General features: G+C 41.7%; 3 protein-coding genes across 4 annotated transcripts in view; all 3 read right to left on the bottom strand.

Moving 5' to 3' along the window:
* Positions 1-137: 137 nt before the first annotated feature.
* Positions 138-7,700, bottom strand: mief2 (mitochondrial elongation factor 2). Of its 2 annotated transcripts, none has more exons than XM_017430397.2 (8): positions 7,538-7,700; positions 4,145-4,303; positions 3,647-3,812; positions 3,448-3,545; positions 2,032-2,208; positions 1,775-1,938; positions 1,392-1,544; positions 138-1,118 (listed from the first exon to the last, which is right to left on the bottom strand). In XM_017430397.2, exons 2-8 carry the CDS (start codon positions 4,280-4,282, stop codon positions 611-613), a joined length of 1,404 nt encoding a protein of 467 aa, XP_017285886.1. In that variant the 5' UTR covers positions 4,283-4,303; positions 7,538-7,700; the 3' UTR covers positions 138-610. The 2 variants fall into 2 exon arrangements, with proteins under 2 accessions (XP_017285886.1, XP_024859379.1); XM_025003611.2 differs by lacking the exon at positions 7,538-7,700 and adding an exon at positions 7,336-7,472.
* Positions 7,701-7,903: 203 nt separating this feature from the next.
* alkbh5 (alkB homolog 5, RNA demethylase) lies at positions 7,904-12,876 on the bottom strand. The gene is made up of 4 exons (XM_017431835.3): positions 11,560-12,876; positions 11,203-11,283; positions 10,973-11,092; positions 7,904-9,654 (listed from the first exon to the last, which is right to left on the bottom strand). The coding sequence occupies exons 1-4, from the start codon at positions 12,276-12,278 to the stop codon at positions 9,495-9,497; spliced, it is 1,080 nt and encodes a 359-aa protein (XP_017287324.1). The 5' UTR covers positions 12,279-12,876; the 3' UTR covers positions 7,904-9,494.
* Positions 12,877-14,121: 1,245 nt separating this feature from the next.
* The window catches only part of myo15ab (myosin XVAb), a 55,797-nt gene continuing 50,286 nt past the window's right edge, over positions 14,122-19,632 (bottom strand). The window contains exons 69-76 of the mRNA XM_025003691.2: positions 18,695-18,772; positions 18,507-18,603; positions 16,635-16,795; positions 16,422-16,555; positions 15,797-15,930; positions 15,034-15,167; positions 14,762-14,902; positions 14,122-14,675 (exon numbers count right to left, since the gene is read on the bottom strand). Of these exons, the coding sequence (XP_024859459.2) occupies positions 14,574-14,675; positions 14,762-14,902; positions 15,034-15,167; positions 15,797-15,930; positions 16,422-16,555; positions 16,635-16,795; positions 18,507-18,603; positions 18,695-18,772 (981 nt within the window). The 3' untranslated portion in view covers positions 14,122-14,573. The remainder of the gene's footprint in view (positions 14,676-14,761; positions 14,903-15,033; positions 15,168-15,796; positions 15,931-16,421; positions 16,556-16,634; positions 16,796-18,506; positions 18,604-18,694; positions 18,773-19,632) is intronic.

The following is a 19,632-nucleotide window of genomic DNA, read 5'->3' as shown; positions in this document are numbered from 1 at the left end:
CTGGTCGCTACTGAAACCATCAATCTAATTAAAGGAAGTACTTATTTATGGTTTTTTTTTTATTGGTAGTTCTGTTCATTCACTCTCTCACAAAGTTTCTCTTCCAGTCATCCAAACACAACTGAAATATGCCCACATGATTTAAAACTGACTGCAGGACTGAAAGGGTTTATTTACCCATAAAGACCGCCTACAGACAAAAGGTTAAAGAGGAACAAAAATGCTCCAAGACCTGAAATCTCAGTATAATAAATTAAATAAGTTATAATCAGAGCCATCTGATACAGTAAGTGCAGCGATTTGAGGAGGTTTTCATCAAGTTGTCTCTGTTGTTGTGCATAGGTCAGAGATTTAACAGAATACAGGATGTTGAAAACAGGACGGCACGCTGACAAATAATTAGGAGGGAAAAAGAATAAGAATGATTAATGAGTGAAACAATAACTCAAAATAAAAAAGGGACCAGCAGCACAGAGGCATCCTCAAACACTTCAAAACGTGTTCTTTTTCTTGGCACATTTCTTCTATTGCAACCCGTTCAGTTCGATTTGTTGTCTGCCGTCTCTTTACCGCTCTCCTTTGCAGCGGAGTAGCGTGGATGTGCACGGGGTTAGATGAACAGTATTTCAGGCTCTGACACGGCGCAGTAGAGCATGAAGCCCATCTGGTCCACCTCATCCTCTGACAAGCCGCTCAGCAGATTGACAGCAGGTTTGAAGTAACTGCGTAAGGCGCCTTGCTCGAGGTGGCCGATCAGCTCGGTGATGCACTGCTGGAATCTGACGTCCAGGCTGCTCTCAGACCAGTCGCTCTCGCCGTCGCTGAGGTGCAGGATGACGTTGGCCAGCGGGGCGGCCTCCAGCGGCCGCAGAGCAGGGCTCAGTCGGCACACCGCCTTGAGGATTTTGAGCGTGTGTCTGCGGCAGCCGCTGTTGGCGGAGTCGAGCTGAGCCAAACGCTGAGTCTCCCAGGGGTAGAGGGAGAGGTGCCAGGCGTTCACCCAAGGAGAGGTGAGCTCAGGCTGAGCCGTCAGAACCACATCTCCTTCCCTCAGGATGGGCAACATGGAGACGAACAGAGGCTGATCACTGCACTCCGATCCTTCTTCGCTGTCAGGCCTAATGCATTATACAAAGATGGAGGGTTTCAGACAGAGCAATGCAGCAAAACCTCAATGTAACAAAGTCAAAATGCCTATATACAGTAAATAAAAACAAATCAACACTTTACATTAATATTTTAAGAACTGGTCTAATTTGTGGTGAACTAGTCACCAGTACAACCTAAAATATAACTTTTCAAGAGTGTAAAAAGTCTCATTGGCTGCAGTACAAGCTCAATGAAAAAACTGACAGTAAATAAAAACAAGACTGCAAACAGCAAACACACACCTGATCTCTAGCTTCAGGTCCGGCCCTCCCAGCACAGGTCTGACGATGCAGTCCAGAGTGCTGCTGATCGACAGCCAGTTCACCGTTTCCATCACCGCCTTAGTGAACATGTTCACTACAGCTTCTGCTGACAGGTAACCGCCCACCAGATACCTATGACACACGGGACGAGTAACGTGCTGAACATCAAATATGAACCATTTTCCTGGGGCGTGTCACTCTTTCCTGCTCCACTTGTAAATTTAAATACGTTATGATGATGTAAAACTAAATCAGAGGCTGAATCTGATTCAATTTATTTTAATAATGCAACAAAATAACCTTAAAATATAAAAAAGATGTTCATGCTTTTTGATCCAGTTTTTAATCCGTGTGTTGAATACCTGTCCCAGTAACTGCGTCCTCGGGGGAAATACTCCAGGTTGACCCGGCGGACCATCCAGTGCAGAGGGTGTGTGAGCAGCGTTTCCTCCCCGGGGATGAGGCGCCACAGAGAGGCGTCCAGCTGCAGGGGCACCAGCAGCGACACGTGGTCTGCGCTGACCACCTACACACACACATTCTTATGAAAACAACACTCAGGTGGGGTTTATGCAACGTCCTGCTGTGCCACAACCCATCCTAGATGTGGGAAATATACCTGCAAGTCATCCAGCAGAGAACCTCCAAGGCTCATTTCTCCCAGAGGCATGTCGGGATGACTGCTGTGAAGAAAGCCCTGGATCTCCATGCAGATGTCCAGAGCCAGAGACTGAACCCGCTGGACCTCACATGGAGCAAGCGCCACCCTGGTGTGATAATACTGCTGCAGACGCTCCTATAGCAGATTAAAGAGTTAAACTATTTTAGACAAGCAATACAAGATGAGCAACAAGATCTGAAACACAATCATTATTTAGATAAATGAGTGAAAATACAACAACTCTACTGGGAAAAATTCAAGGTGGCCATAGCTTTTTAATCTCTTTGTGGCTTCAAGCAGACTTAAAGAAGAAAGATGATGGGCTCTGCAGTGAGGAGTCCTGATAAGCCTGTTTTATTACTGCTGTTAAAGAGGAGCAGTAAAACAGGAGTGGTTTTCATATGATTTGAATCTTATATTCCAAGCAGTGACACTAAAATAACACAGAGCAGCTATAACGTCATAACTTCACGGTGAAGTTTTGTACCAAAAGGGCTCTGACCACAGTGTGGACAAGGATTTGTAGAACTTGGAGACTAGGTGAACACACTGCTGTCCTCCAGATGGGTCACAGATCCAGATTGAGTCTTCTTTTGTTGCCCCTCCACAACAAAAGCAGTCCTGCATAGATCTTAGACGTGGCACATGACCAGCACCATCACTAACAATTTCAGATGTTCATCAACACAAGCTGACAAGATGGCCTGAGAAGATCTCCGATGCAGACCTGTGAACAAGAACTGGCCAGAAGCTGATCAGAATGGATGTGAAGAAAGGACAGTGGGTCTGGACAGGACGCGTGCTACACAAACCAGCTGAAGACAAGTGCTGGACTGGAGCCCAGGGGAAAAGAGGAAAGCCTGGAGGCCAAAGCAGACCTGGAGGAGATCAGCTGAAAATAAGGCAAAGGAAGCCAGACTGACGTGGGTCCAGCTGAAGATGGAGTCCACTGGTGAGGTGTGGCTGCAGCTCTTTGCTCCCCACAGAGTCTCCGGGAACAACTACAGTGTTGTCTTACAGAGGAGAGGAGATTTTTATTTAAAATTGCTCATACCATAATGACATTTCTGCATAAACATTTAGGCAGACTGCAAGTGTAACCTGGTGTTAATGCCAGAATACAGTTGTCTCGGCAGACTGATTTCTAATTAGATGAGTTGTTGTAAGTTACTTTAACAATTAGCGTTTATAATCTTACAGCTGATCAGTGTGGATGTTTGGCCAATTCCATCCTTCATATTAAAACATACAGTATCTACTGACCACTGCACGCAGTAAAAGATGTTAAACATTCATTTATAATGAGCTGACAGCATCACAGTGCAGCTGTTAGGAGTGAATCCATTAAATTCAGATCTAAGTGTCAGAGTTTACCTGCAACGTGAGCTCACACAGCTGCAGCCTCTTGGACTTTGATTCAGGTTTAAGCTGCAGCTCAGGAGAGGACAGCTCTGCTTTTTGGCAGAGGTCGTCTGAATAAAGAACAACAGCGATAAAATAAGAAACATGCAAAGCACAGTTTTAGGATTTATTTATTGCTACTTTTTTTTTTTTTTTTTTTTAAATCAAATACCTTTCTGCTGTCTGGTTGCCTTGGCAACATGCTTCATTACCACACCCTCGATGCCCTTCCTGATGAGCGTTGGAGAGGCAGAAACTAAACTCAGCTCCTCCCAGCTCTCCGCCATCTTCTGCTCCACCTTCTCATCTTCTGCTGCGCGGCCGGCTCGCTCGATCAGCTGAAGAAAAAACTCGCCGTCACAAACAGGAAGTCATGGATGAACAAACACAGAAAGCACACATGTAGAGGCAAATGGATAGCACCACACCGAAGAGTCTTTGGATTATTTTTAAATCATCACATGCAAATGATACTCCAGATAGTGATTAATAATGAGGATTATTGCTGAACTTAAAAAAAAAACATTATTAGTTTAAGATTTTAGTCAGGGTTGAAAAGTGAATTGGAACTGAGAAGACTCAGAAACTTTATCCACACCTCCGGACACGTACATATTTACACACGAGTAAGAAGTACTGCTGTGGTACTAACAACCTCAGAAACACTCACCCGTTTCACTGCCAACGTGGCGATGCCCAGCAGAGCAGCTCCACCAACTCCCAGAACCAGCCGAGCGTTAGACAGCAGGAAGTCAATCACCATGGCAACGCCATCTTCTCCTCTCCTCCGACTGCTCTGGAAGTTCATCGCTTCCTTCTCGTGGATACCCTTTGAAAGAAAAAAACCCAAACAAATCAAGATAATCCAGTGAAGGAACAGAAAGAAGCAGATAACTGTCAGCAAAATGAAAAAAAAATGTCTGCATTTTCAAAATGACTATTTAGAAATAAGTTCACTTCTTCAAGTCAAATAACTTGTGAAGCAAATATGTATGCCAGGCTGTGCGCCGCCATATATTTATAAAAACATCCCATGGTGTACAGGTAGCATAGTTATGATAATAAAACAGGGAGAAAGGTAACAAATCCAGGAAAAAGGGGAAATTAATTACCAAATACAAACGGAATGGGTTAAAAATGTTTTGTAGCAAACATTTATGGCTGAGTTTGGACCAACAACATTTTAAATGATACAAAAATCTATCAGCTAAAGAAAAACACTCACTGGAATCTACAGTTTTCCAAATGAAAACCAGACTGAAGACATTTAACATCTCTTTAGTTCATGTAAAACCAGCACTGAAGTACTGCAACAAGACAAATACAGACGTTCTTAATTACAGACCAGTCAGTCGACATGTTCTAAACCTGGGAGCCGTCCGTTACTGAAACAACTGAATCTTTTAGTCATTTCAGAACAATCACTGTTACATGGAAACATTTTTTTTACTCCAAGCTGTTAAACTTGAAGCACATTAATTGGGAAGTGATCCCAGCATTCTTAATGATGACAAATCCATTTTCTATAAATGTTTTTGAAAACATTTAGCATTTACACCTAAAAAAAGAAAAAAAGGACATAGTATGTTTGCAAAATCACAAGGATAAATTATGAGGTTGGATACTGTGCTTTTTCTCTTCGTCTCTTTCTAAAATGCAGAAAAGGATTTCACTGAAATGTAAATTTGCTTCACCAACCTAATGGTGACTAATGGCTCCAGAGTGACCACAAACTTCTGACATGAAGCCTGAAAGGCAGCAGCTGCTCTTCCGACCTCAGTAAATGTTGGAGCTGGTCCTAACTAAGTCTCAATTCATTTGATTATTGGGCGCACAGCGAGGAATGTAAAGAAAGTTACTTTTAGAATGTAAAAAGGTGACAAATAACTAAAAACCATGTGTGTGTACTGAGATGCACAGTGACCCAGTTGTAATCACGAACATCCCGATTAGTACAAATTGCATATCTGTTTTTTCAGTAAGCCCAACTGATTACAATTACAGCTGTTTTGTCATTTAATCATGTAACTGCATTGGGACAGCTGTGGCTCAGAAAGAAGAGCAATCAGGAGGCTGAAGGTTCGATCTCATCAACCCCACTCCTAATGTCAAAGCTTCCACGTTCGTTATGCACACGTGGCGAATTTGTGTACATTAGAAACGACAACAACAAAAAGGATTGCATAGCCTGTAAGAGACGGTTCTGACAAAGTGCTTATTTGAAGTTGTCTTTACAGAAAAACCTGAAAATAAACACCGATCAGTTGAGGAAATCGGTTTAATAAGAGGTAAAAAATCTTTAGGAAATCTTTGTCTCAGATGATATGTCCACAGCAGTAAGAATAAAACTAAAAATAGAATCCATCGTAGTGTCTTATTCAGCACTAAACCAGACAGATGTTAAAAAGTAACTTTTTCCTGCTGCAACGTATCACAAGGTTTGACAATAAAATGGCTTTCTGTCCTCCAACAGATCATCCACCACATTAGGAGCATGTTTCTCCAATTTCTTATTCATAGACACATTCTACAATTCTGTTCCAAACACCTTGTTGAATATTAAAGCCTCAACACGTGCGCCGCCTCTGCCCGTATTCATCTGCTCCAGGCACTTGAGATTCACAAATTACACAAGGCGTTATTTGGACTACGTGAACGACGTGAACTCTCTTCCTGCCTGAGGTTCAGGATACAAACACTGTAAGCACGCTCTATTTATAAACCCAACACACGGCTGACTGAGTCACACTATCTGGGTCAAATTTATTCAAGCTTTTTTGTTGCATTAGAGCACGTACATCGAGGTACTTCAGAACAGGAAAACACAGCAGAGCCACTTGGATCATTTCAGATATAAGGGCCCCCAAAACACAAGTGTATGAGCTGCTCAGACTGTCAGTAAAAGGTTACCTCGATTTCTCGAATGAAGGGTAAAATGATCCTTATTAAGCAACAACTTCAATTTCAAATGGAGTTGCACTAACTCTATTTTTAGAAGTAGGAGATTGATGCTTATTTAAGCTATTAGGTTAGATACAAGGTTGAGTGTAATGGGTATTATTTGAGAAAAAAACCCAGTATGGGTAAATTAATGTTTAATGTCTAAAAACTCTGGCAACAGTTACTAATCCAGAGTTGTGTGAACAAAGACTACAGTGAGATTTGACCAAAGATGTCACACACACATCTCATTATGAATCAGGAAATTGTGCCATTTTGTAAAAAAGAGAACATAGCATGTCTCTTTTAACTTCATTAACATTGTGTGTGGCTACTGGCAGCACAGAAATTACCCAGATACATCTGTTTCTCCATTTGTGTAATCCCAGAATTACTTTGCAGAGTTAAGATTAGACAGATCAAACCTACAACCTTCACTATGCCTGGCTTTTGCCTCTAGATGTCAATTTTGTAGCCATCTGTTGAAGTCAAACATTTTAAAATCTGCAGCCATTTTTCTGCACCATGTTTATGTTTTATCACATGACTTTCTTGACTTTGTTTTCATAACTGAACAGATATTTGCCTCCCACACATACCTCCAAAGTGACTGTACCAGGGTTCATCCACTACAGTCAGATGAACTGATCCATTTTCTGTACATTTAACTCGTGTGTGTATAATCTTCAATCTTAATCCGTCTTTGTGCAATCATAAAAGAATTTGAACAGCACATTTAGTTGCCTATCAATGTAATTTCTGCAGCTGAGACACTCAAACCACAACCTTTGAAGTCTGCAGTTATTTGCTTCATGAAACCAGCTAAATAAAGAAACGCTTCAACTCTTATCTTTTTTGTAACCTCGCTGTGACAAACGAGGCTTTGTCGCATAAAGTTCATTACTCTGTGAAATTACAAACCTTAATGCCACCTCCTGTCCAAGTATTCAATGCGTTTTTAACAGACGACGAATTAAACTCTAGATATGAACATTGACAGAAACACAAGAAAACTCAGCGATAACAATCAACAACAGCTGCAATCTAACGTCGGGTTAAAGGTTAGCATGTAGCCACTTTAGCACTCAGTGGCAGTTAAGTTATTTTCTGTTAAAATACTCACCACTTGTTGCAGAGAGATGTATAAAATTTTGACCCCAGAACATTAGAGTTTGTGAAGTGTCTTTACGTTAATTATTTTGAACAAAAAACACCTTCTTAATGTCGCTCACTTTGGCCATGAGCGGTTAGCTAACAGCTGTTAGCTTCTTCTTCGTCTGTTTGAATTCCCGTCGTTTTTTGTTATAAACAGAAAACGGCGCCCCCTGGCGGCGCTCAAACTGACAGTACTGTTCAACCATAGATGGTCTATTTATTATATTTATATATTTGTTATCAAGAGCATAACACGTCTTTGGTCAATTTTTTTGATGATCTACTTGTGAGTTTACGTCACCATTTTTGTATAATGAAAAAAATAAAAACAGACAACTTTTATGTTTTATTTATTAAATTATAAATATATTTGTGGAAGCAAAATGCATATTATTCAAATAAACAGAAAGGGTCAGTAATCAGCTTTCCAAACGTCACTTCAAAAACAATCCTAGAACATTAGATTTGAGTTTATTACCTATTCTGAACGTGTAAGTCTAGGTTTAATAGAGCTAGCACATCAGTTGTTTGATGAATTATTGTACATTCCTGCACACAGAAGTCTAAAAGGACAAAACAAACTCAGTGGGTCTGCGTTGATGTTAAAGATTAACTTTCAGCAAACGATTGAAAACTGAGGGGAAAATAGCTTGTTAGCAGCTTGCATTGAAGGGTAAAACTTAATATAAATACATAACTGAAGTACTCTATTAAGCAACTAAATACTGCAATTGGTAATCAGTTGATCCAGCGAGCCCGTTTTTAATAAGCGAACTTAAAACAGCATCAGCCTCATTTCACCAGGTCATGACAAATCCACGCTTCTCTGATCACAAAAATAAAAAGGTCCTGTTCAGTCTTCTGCTTGCTTCCTGCAGATAACCTTTGTTCAATTTCTGAAGCAGACTGCATTTCACTTATCCTGCTTTTTTCTCTGAAGTGAAGTTATTTTTAACTCGCGTGTAACCCCAGACTAACCTAGAGTTCAGCTGAGAACTACTTTCCTTACACCCGCACGTCGGAAAAGTAAGCCACACAATTGTTTACACAGTAAACTACAAGTAGAAGAAGCTGTGAGAGTTTAATTTCTTCTCAGCTGAGTTTTTTTGAGAACAGGTGTTTTGACCAAATTAAGCTCAAACTGACTTAAAGGAGGAAAAACGTGGATTTATTACAGAGCAGGAATGACACGCTTCATGTCATCTTTGTAGGAAGGTATAAAGCAACCTTGGACTGAAACAGGAGTGTAAAACAAGTCCTGAGTTTTCAACACTCCAAAAGCTTTAGTTCTTTTTTTTTTTAACCAGACTGACCTCCATCATGATGAGAACAGAAAGCAAAGGCTGCTCAACTTAAAACCACAATCTGGAGGTTTAAACTGAACAAAGTGAAGATCTGACATGGCACGGCAAAAGGTGTGGATCTGAAATGTAGATACAGAGATTAAAAAACAAAAAAATCATTCTCTATGAAAGCTCCCCAAATAAAGACTATACAAACATATTGTACATTATAAGAAGTTAGATTACAGCTCGGGTTTGTTTTTGTACAAGTCTATACATACGTCTTCCTTTCAGTTCCTACGGTAGAAAAAATACATGCCATTTTAAAGGATCTATAAACACAAAGGTTTAATTTTAACTAACCGATCAACAGCAGAGCCTTACTGCCGTGAGCGAGTTAAGGTTCTGTAAAAAGCAGCAGAAGTGCCAGTTTGTTTGTTTGTTTGTTTTCTGCCGAAAACAAACGTACACTCAAGCTGATCTAGAGTCAAATTAAAAACAGAGACATAACGGAGCTCCTCGAGCCGAAATCAAACCGGAGCAACAAAATGACGACGGATTAAACAAAGTCACAATACTGACGTACGTAAAAGAGCGGGAGTATTCATATGCATATGTGCGCGCGACGGGAAAAAGCGAAACTCAGTGGCGTCTCATTTTGATTTTGCGTCCTGAGCTCTCCCGGTGTTTGTCGTGCTCTTCGTCGCGCCTCCAGTCGTTCTCCGAGCTGACGCCGTGACGATGGTGGCGGGAGAGCGAGGGATGCCTGTTCTCCTCCTTGTCCATCTCCAGAACCCGCGGCCTGGTGCAGACACATTTAAACTGGTTCATTACGAGCCAAACATTTATCTTTGACCATCACTTGCTCCACACGCGCACACACGTTAGGGGAGGGGAAAACACGACAACCTCACTTACACACACATATACACTCACACTTAAGCAAAAATCACAGATGAGATGAATATTTTTAGACTGGACAAGGACACCTGAAGAAATCCCACACATGTACGCAGGGTGAGCATGTAAACGCAATGCAGGAAGGTCCCAGCAGAGCGTCAAACTCTGAGGGAACGGCGCCAACCATTGTGGTGCCTGAACGAGTTTCAGCCTCAGGAAATTCATTTTTTCCCCCTTTTTCCAGCTCTTAGTTGAGGTAATTCAGAAAATACAACCGTGAGGTTTCATAATTGTTGTGTTTTAATCTACGTGTTTAAGAAGAAAGGTAGACGTAAAAAGGCCAGTTGTGTCGGATTGGTTAATTTATTAACATCCTAAACTGAAGGCAATAAAAAGGCAACAATGGACCACGGTAAAGCTGAGAGAATTTGTTTTATTTTCATCATATATGTTGACTTGTGTTTCCAGCAGTGTCTTATCAGGCACATTTAAATAACTTCACTAGGAATTGTAAAAAGAAAAAGGTCCTTAATTTGGCAAAAAAAATATCAGAACAATTCAATTACTTAAAATTTGCCTGAGAGTCAAAAAAGTAGCTAATACTAAATCATAAGGAAACCAATTGATTTGTCAAATATCGCCACTTTAAAAAAGTTTTAAAAATCAGTGCCCTACATTGGCCATCAGCAGCTCCGATTCCTAAAGATCAGCGTCGGTCGCAGAAAGTCAAACCATTCGGTTGACCTCTATTTGATCACACTGCTGACAAAAGTGGCCCAAATCTGACTTTTTTCTCTGCCAGTGACCCATATTTGATTTTTAATGAGCCTTAACATTATAAATTAGATTCTTTTCAAGTCAGATTCCGGTAACTTTCATATGTGGTCTGAAATTGGAAACAATCTGATGTTTTTTTAAAGCCACCTCAGTCTCAATGGTCACGTTTCATTTCACCTGACTTTTACGTCACCGAAGCATTAATGTGAACATAACCATTGTTCTTTTGCTCCTCTTGACCATGTTTAAACACAAATTGTCATATCTTGTAATGTTCAGACTCATAAAAAAAGAAAGAAAAAGATTTGGGCCACTGTGATGCCAACGCAGCCTTATATCTGGACTCTTAAAAACTACACTCTTAGAAGTGTGTATGAGTGGATGCATGCTGGGGTAGATTATTGTTTTTAAACCTTTTTTTGTGGAATAAGTGGACGATTTACCTGTGAGCAGCATCGGGGTCTGCTTTGCGGTGTGAGCGTTTGGCTTTCAGCGGAACAGGTCCGCTGACAGGAGAGCTCAGCGGGCTGTCGGAGTCCAGCCGAGGAGCATCGGGTCTGGTTCTGGCCAAAATAATTTTAAAAAAGGGTACAAAAACACAAGATGCTCTAGGGATGAGTGGCGGGTTTTACAGGACAAATGGTCACCTTTGAGTAAGCGCACGCTGACTCACTTTCTAAGGATGATGACTGCACGCCTCTCCTTGATGTCCTGGGGCCGGATGCAGTGAGTGATGTCATCAGCAGCGTACCCACTGAGGAGAAGGAAGGATGTTAGTGTGAGCAGATACGGTGGGTCAGAGCGGGTCAGAGCAGGTCAGAGCAGACACGACAGGTCAGAGTGGGTCAGAGCAGATATGGCGGGTCAGAATGGGTCAGGGTGGTTCAGAGAAGGTAAGGGTGGGTCAGAGAAGCAGGTCAGAGTGGGTCAGGGCTGGTCAGAACGGGTCAGGGCAGATCAGAGCAGACACAGCGGGTCAGAGTGGGTCGGGGTGGGTCAGAGAGGATCAGATCAGGCCGGCTGGGCTCACCTGAGCACCGTGACGCTCCCTCTCCTCACGGGCAGCACGAACACCGGCTCCGACACCCGGATGGGTTTGAACTGGAAGCGGCAGCCGAAGCAGAGCGCGCTGTCGCTGAAGAACGACACGGAGACGATGGGGCGCGCGAAGATGTGCAGGGGGTCCACGTGCGACACGATGCAGCCGCCCGGCTGGTAGTCGTTGATCACCGCGCTGTTGACGAAGCCCTCCGGGATCACCCCGTGCGCCACGAGCCGCTCGATCACCAGCTCGTGCACCCAGCTCGGGATGTCGTCCACCTGTCCCTTGCGGTACAGCCGCTCCTGACCCGGCCCGCGCCTCTCCAGCTGGGCTCCGTACGTGTAGCCCTCCCCGAAGAAGTACTTGTTACGGAGGGGGGCCCTGTCCACGGTGTGCTCGCGGTAATGTCCAGCCTCCGCCTTGGCGACCACCTCGTCGATCTTCTCCTCGATGCGGGCGCACTCCTCCGGGGTGAAGATGCTCCACTGCACGACGCTGCTCCTCACCCGGCGGGCCTCCTGCTCCCGGAGGTCCGCGCTGTCGTCGCTGTGCTCGTACTCGTCGTCGTCGGACTCCCGGCGCTTTCGCTTCCGGCCCTTCCCGCTGCCGTTGCTGGCTCGGTCCGAGTATTTGTTGCTGTAGTCGTCTCTGTGCGGAGTCATGGACTTTAGCTTCTCCCTCAGGTCAGAGAACCCGCTGGCTGCCATGTCAGCCTAAATAAACACTGCGGCCGCTGTAAGCTGCGAGGCGTGCTCCGAGTGTGCTATCGGCGGTGCATTTCAGCACATATTCAGCAGATTATTATGGACGGACCGAGCGTCTGACGGGTGAAAATACACCTTCGGTAGCCGCCGACTCTCACACAGCGGCGGAAAGGAGAGCACAAAAAGTGGCAAATATCTGCCAAGTTCCGCCGCGCTGTGTCCGCACTGAAGCAGCACTCCGGCGACAGCGTGTGGACGATAGTAACCGAGCCTCAAGAACAAATAAAGATGTAAATAAATACTGCGTCAACAGCGACTCAAGCTCGGCTACAGACAACGGAGAGGCTAACGGCGTTAGCTGCTCTTGCTAGCTCGCCTAGCCTGGCTTGGTCAGCCTGCCTCCGCCTAGAAACACGGACAAACCGCGCAGCAACATCTCACATGTCACCAACAAAACCCACACCTGGACGCTACGGAGATCTGTCCACGGACATTGAATCGTTACGTGAATATAAACCTTAACTGTGGGTCGATTTGGGACCTTCACTACACGTCTCCTAGCATAAGCCTGAAAATAAACTCGTGTAAACTGCCGGGGATGTGCGCATGCTCAGTTGTGAGTTTGCCAGTTTGTGGGAGGGGCTAAATCCATGAAAGGATACTTTAGGGACGCTGTAAAATCCACAGCTGCTAATTTTGTCCCACTAACCTCTCATTTACCTTCACAAAGTTCACTTTCTGTGTTCAGAAACGAGCTGAGATTTATCACAATCAATACTGTGAAAAATGTAGGTTTTTAGATCTCTTGTATGCATAAAGAAACTAGTATAACAAAGCAAAAGTACTCCATTTTAAATGAAAGTTATGCATTCTTAAAAGGTCATAAGGTGTACTAACAACAGAATTAGTGATATTTCATCCTTAGTCATTACAGAAATAAAACTAAATATTCAAGCAGTATTTACCAGTAGGAGATGAAGCAAGTTTTAAATAAACTATGTACAGGGACATGCCATCAGCTATTATTTAGAATGGAACAATCAAAGTTACAATGCGCAAATGTTATTTATTTTTTAAATTTCTGATTTTTTTTTTCTACTAATCTCTTATGTTCTGGGAGTAACTGACCAATATAAGCCTTTATTTACAGCTACAATCACTGAATGTAAAAAGTTTGGATTGAAATATTGTAATTTGGACGATTCAAGCACCTGACTACATGAATTTTTAGAAATTATTTATTATTTCTTGGGGGTGTAAGACAAAAACCAGATAGAAACTGTTAAATCCCTATCTCAAGAGTAACTAGTAGTCAAACCCTGAAGTTTTTTTCCTGAACTGTAATGAAGCAAAGATACAAGTCTGAAGAAAATGAGAATACTCTTATATAAAAGTACCTTAAAACTTAAACTTTTATAAGTGTTATAATTAGTTGCCGTATTATAATCTTATTTTGAATTTACAGCAAAAGAAGAGGATACTTTTTACTTCATTATGTGTGCAGTTTTTACCACCTGTATTCTACAGTATTTAATATATAAAGTGGGGAAATAATTTTACTTTTAAGAATTAAAAACACTAATATTTTGGCTCAATTATTGTACAATACATAATCTTTACAGATTTGTTTTAAACAACCAAAAAAATAAAATAAAATAATAAAACTTTCAGTTTTTTACTATTTTTGTTAATTTAAGGTTCTCAGCTGGTATGTTTTAAAAAATATACATAAATAATTTACTCACCAAGTTTCCTTTTTTTTTAATGGTTGTTGCCTATTTACTGATAATATTAATTATTATCAGACATTTTATTAGTTCAATGACTAAGTTCAAAGTGCTCCCAATTCATTTGAAAATATTTACATTTATTTTGACAAACTATTCAATAAAAAAAGTACTTTAAATACAAACATTGTTTACATGTCAAACTGTACAGTCTGCTAAAGTAATAAAAATAAAAATAAAAAACAGTACAGGTCGGTTATAAAACTTTGGAATAGTAAAAACAGCGTCGAAGAATCTGTGGTGCTTCCTCAGAGTTTAACAGCCCCTGTGCAGAAGAAACGTTTCAGATTTATTAAAAAGTTCAACAACAAGTGCAAGCCATTGAAACCTTGAGAGGAACAACATGGAAGATCCAGATTTATGATTTCTGGGCTGCAGTTATTCAGACAATGCAGAACAAACACGTAGTAAAAGCTGGTCAGATTATTTTCCACCTTAAAGTGTGATAAACACCTGCAGGTGAGCGGAGGTAGACTGATTCAACATGTGAAGCAGGACTGTAAAACACGTGTCACAGCATGGTGATTTCGCTGGGTGGCAAGGCGAGCCTCTTTTCCCGCACAGACATCATGTTCTCCACCTGCATGGCGATGACTCGACACAGCTCCAGGCCCTGTGGACGAACAGAGGCAGCCTCAGCTCCAAAGCTCGCAACGCTTCCTGGAAAGTACACGCTCACGCCTCATATGTCTGCGGTACCTGCTCCAGCTGCAGCTGAACGACCCGCTGCGTGTTCGTGTCTCCCAGAGTGAGGTCCACATACGGGTAACTGGCTCCAGCAGAGGGCCTCTGGGTGCGAGTCGACTGCACCTCCACCAGGGGGACCACTGTCATCAGCTCCTGCACCGCAGAGCAGGCGTTACAGCACAGAAGGAAAAAAAAACAAACATCTCCACCTCTAGGGTTGTGTTCTTTACGCCTTGAGCCGAGTCACCTACTGATTAACCCTGTGTGTGTGTGTGGTTCCTTACATGAGTATTTTTGTGCAGGAAGTGGAGACCCCGCTGATTGACAGCAAGAATGCAGGGAGAGAAGAAGGTGGTGGAGCTGCTGCTGTGGATGTAGAAGAACGAGGAGCCAAACATGGGGAAGGCACTGACCAGCCCTGCAAACACAAAGACGCAGTTTAACACGAGCAAACACAGACTGTCGCGTTTTTATTCTCTTTTAAACTTTGTGTGTTTTGAAGCTAGACAGATTCCTTGTTGTATGGAAACATGTCAAGTTAAACCCAAATAATGAGCCCCGTGGCTCCACATGTTACTCCACCCATACAAGTAGGTGTTAAGTGTCCCTTTGCTTCATCAGGTCCAAAAAAGGTTAAAAACCAAAAACAACTGGACCTCTTTTCTGTAGCTGTACATCTATTCTTTTCAGCTACAGAACAGTCCAGTTGTTTTTGGTTTTTTACCTTTTTTTTTAATTTACCATGTCCTGGGTGATGGAGAATCTACTCCATCTTTTATTAGCAAGATTACACAAAAAATTAATGAACAGATTTTAAAAAAAATCAAAAAACCCAACTGATTAAATTTAGATGGTGATCCAGATTATGATCCGAATCGTGCTGTTTCTTATTGGTGGAGGTCTGTGCTCTCCGAGTGCTTCTAGTTTATTATTTAACGGTGTTAAACTGAAAACTGACAGAATATGTGATGTCTATCATTTCTACACGAGGAGAAAATACGAAGTAGGTTAACACATTTCTTTTTTTTTTTTGAACAGTGGTTTTACCCAGAAACTGTGCTCTGGCCTGATGCGGGCTCAGGGGCTGGACCTGCTGCATGTGCTGCGTCACCATGGTTACCCACTGCTGCGGCGGCTGCTTTTTGAACAGAGGCGCGGCGATGTACTCGGATAATTCGTGTCTTGAGGACGGGTGGGGGGGGGTAAAAAACAAACGAGTGTCAGATAAACAGAAGTCTGTTTCACTCGGTGATTTCTAACATTTCTCAGAACTATATGACACAAGTCAGTGAGCTGCTCGGCTCTGATCTCTGCTCCGAGCGACAGCGATAACGAGGAAAGCGAGAGTTTTTAAACCATCGAGAAAGTAAATTACAGTCGTGCTTTTTAAACAGAACAACTGGTGACTGGGCTGCATTTGGAACCCGCTTTCCTTTACTTTACTGTTCTTTAAAAACACAAGGAAGAACTCTTTACATGAATTAATCATGTTAAATGATCGGGACTTCTTCTGTCTTTTGCTGAATTTATTACAACAAATACAAGACGACTAGTTTGTGGCAATATTAGCCTAAATAAAATGTCTTAAAAGATGAAACCTTCGATCATAAAAACTGAACTGCAGACGAGGATTTGCAGACATTTAAAACACAGTTTCAGCCGATGTTCTCACATGCTGGGGGTGAAGATGATGTCTTTGGCTCTGTGTTGTAAAGCAGCCAGCTTGGAGATTTGGTGGAACTGCTGATCGCTCACTTTTCCATGTGAAAGAACGTTCAGCAGACCTTTACGGTAGTCGGGAAGGATCTGAAAAGTCCACACAAGCAGCCTTATAAACCCGAAACTCGTACGAGCAGCTAACGGTGCACGTGCCGTGGCGTCGTACCTGGTTGTACTGCATGGTCACACAGAGCTCGTTCTCAAACTTGAGCGGCTGGGTCCAGACGACCCGCCGGAACCAGAGGCTGTAGTTGGCATCGACTAACTCGGCCTCCGTCGCCACGTCCAGGATGTACTCGTTCTTATTCAGAGGTCGCACGTTCTGACCTGGCAACACCCAGTTTGTGACGGCAAATGTTTGTCAGTATTCATCGTAGGAAACATTTTTCAGTTTGATTCCAGCCTAAAACTAAAACAGAGCTCTGAAACATCACAAAAATCGCTCGTTTAGAGCGTCTCATGAAGCTGCCATCTGGTAATAATTTACATTTATTTATTTAAAATTCTTAGGCTATTTGTAAATGTAGATAGCAGCAACAGCAGGCTGCAGATAACAGTAATGCAAAATAAAGGGAGTATAAAGGTTTATAAAACAAACAGTTTGACTGAAAAAGATCTGAACTACCCCTCTATTCTGACACGACAGACAGCTTCTGGCCTTTTCCAGTTCCTGCAGGTTTTATACAGTCCATCCAGGCTCATAAAAAAATCTTGTAGTGAATATGAGCCAAGCTTCATATAAAAAGCTGTTCACAGGAACACTGAGCCACGTTTTTAGCACTATGACCCTCGTTTTGTTGTTGTCTGCCTGTGCCCATTGATAACTTGGAAACCCAATTTGTCTGCCAATACAAAACATATAAATAGAATTTTATTACAAAAGAAAAAAAAGGTAAAATCCACAAACCGAGTGTGTTAAATGTAAGCTTTAATCAGTGTGGTATTCATAAATTTGGTGTGTAAATGTGTCAATATATCTTGTGAAAATGTGCATTCATCTTCATGTCAGTACTTCTAAAAAACGTTTTCCAAAGAAGACTGGAATTTGTTAAAAAGTTCAGTAAAAAAGAACTAATTGCAATAATATGCAAATCATGTCAATACTAAACTTATAAAAAGTATAAAACCAGCATGACATTAAAACAGACTTTTTTTTCCTTCTTTTTCAGGAGAAAAAATCATTCGCTCATCTTTGGATTCGATGGCAGAACCTGATTTTTAGAAGCTGGGACAGGCGTGCGTTTGCAGCTGCGTTGCATCACTTCCTGTCGTAGCAACACTGGTTCAGAACTGAGGACACCAACAGCTGAAGCTCAGAAAGAGAAATGTTTCTCAGTTCTTCCTGGATTTCATCTGCTCAACAGCTCAGGATGTCTTTGTTATAAATTGTTTTAATAAGCTTACCATCTGGGCTCTTTTACTCCAGAGCTATCATATAAATATGCAAACAATATAATTTCACGTTGTCCTTGTGAAAAGAAGCAAGACTATTTTTGTCAAGAAAGAAAAAACCCTGATCCTGGCATACATATTTCTCAGTTTTTCTAAATATTTTCCAGAAAGTATAGATTGTAGACAGTAAAATATTACAAATCCTTGTGCTTATTTGTAATTATTGCCCACTGCCAAAGTGTGTGTGCAACATTGCATGAGATCACACATAGGTTTGATTCCATCCCATTTCATCATAAAATGATCTCTGGTGTAAAAGGCAGCGGTGGATTAGCTTTACTTAAAAAAAAAAGGTAAATCTTTATTTGTTAAATTATTCGCTGACAGTCTTTCCCAGCATGGTAAACCCCCCCCCCCCCCCCCCCACACACACACACACACACACATCTGTCCAGGTTTTAACAAATATTACAAAGATCAAGTTTAAATTGATGATATTCAACAACTGGTACCTGCTGTTTGTCGTCTTCATCATACTAATAAAGCAGCATTTTACTAACTTCTAGATAATTTTAAATTCAAAGTCACTGAAATGTGTGTGTGTGTGTGAGAGAGACAAAGAGAAGTAAGAGAAGTAGACTCTGACCTCTGTTGGTCACTAGAAAGATGGCATATTCTTCCATGGCCTCCAGTGTGTGTAAACCCATCTCGTAACACAACTCCTCGATCACCTCCAGGGCGACCTGAAGAACACAACAGATCCACGAGTCCGTCACACCTTCCTCACACACTCCGGTCACGTCGTCGAACCGCCAGGAAAAGCCGGGAACTTACAGAACACGTTTTGATTTTGGCGTGGCGTTCGATGCCTCCAGGGAAGAGGAACAGCTGACGCTTCGAACTGCGCCCCGCCTGCACAGTCACACACAAACTTTCAGACGTAAAGTGGTTCCACACTGACATGAAAAGTTCTTACTGCCAACAAAATTTACATCTCCGAGCTCAAGTTTTGTGACATTTAGCCTCGACTGCTCCGGTCCATAAATAAACCTTTAAGAATGCTTTGTCCACAGGGAAATGATTTGCTGAAACAGCCAAGCGCAACACTTTCTGTTACGAGCAGCTGACAGAGAAGAAAAGTCTGCGTTTGTTTGGGATTATTTTCAAACTATGTTCTCATGGAACATGTCATCGACTGAAAGATGAGGACATGCTCACAATACTTACTGGCAAAATCAAATCTTTTCTGTTTTTTTATTTTTTTTTACTAGATGTGCTGACAAAAAGTAGAAACTATTCAAATTTATTCTCTATAATTAAATTAATACCTGCCCCATAACATTACACAATTAAAGGCAATTCAAGTTTTATTGTTTTTTGAGACCAAACAGTATAAAGTAAAAACATTAAACATTAAAAATTAAATACAATCATGCAAATCTTTAAAGACGAATGAAAAACACCTGAACCAACTTTTAAGGAACATGTTGATTCTGTGACTCATTAAAACAGGAACAGATGTTTTTCTCTTCTCTAAAAAAACATAAATACAACTTAATTAAAATCTTGTTGTTGTTTTTTTTAAGAGATATTGTATAATTTCCTGTAGTAACAAACGAACTGCTCCCCACAACCTGTTAGTGGGATTCAATTCGAGCCCCAGTTGTCGTTTTTTGCCAATCCTTGCTGTTGTTGTTTGGAAGCTCAAACACTGGCTGTTTGGTCAAACTCCAGTTCAGTGTAAACTTTCAGACAACTGACCTCACATCATC

Source organism: Kryptolebias marmoratus, linkage group LG3, assembly GCF_001649575.2.
Source record: "Kryptolebias marmoratus isolate JLee-2015 linkage group LG3, ASM164957v2, whole genome shotgun sequence".
NCBI classification, from domain to species: Eukaryota; Metazoa; Chordata; class Actinopteri; order Cyprinodontiformes; family Rivulidae; genus Kryptolebias; species Kryptolebias marmoratus.
This window is presented reverse-complemented; position numbering and strand designations above follow the sequence as displayed.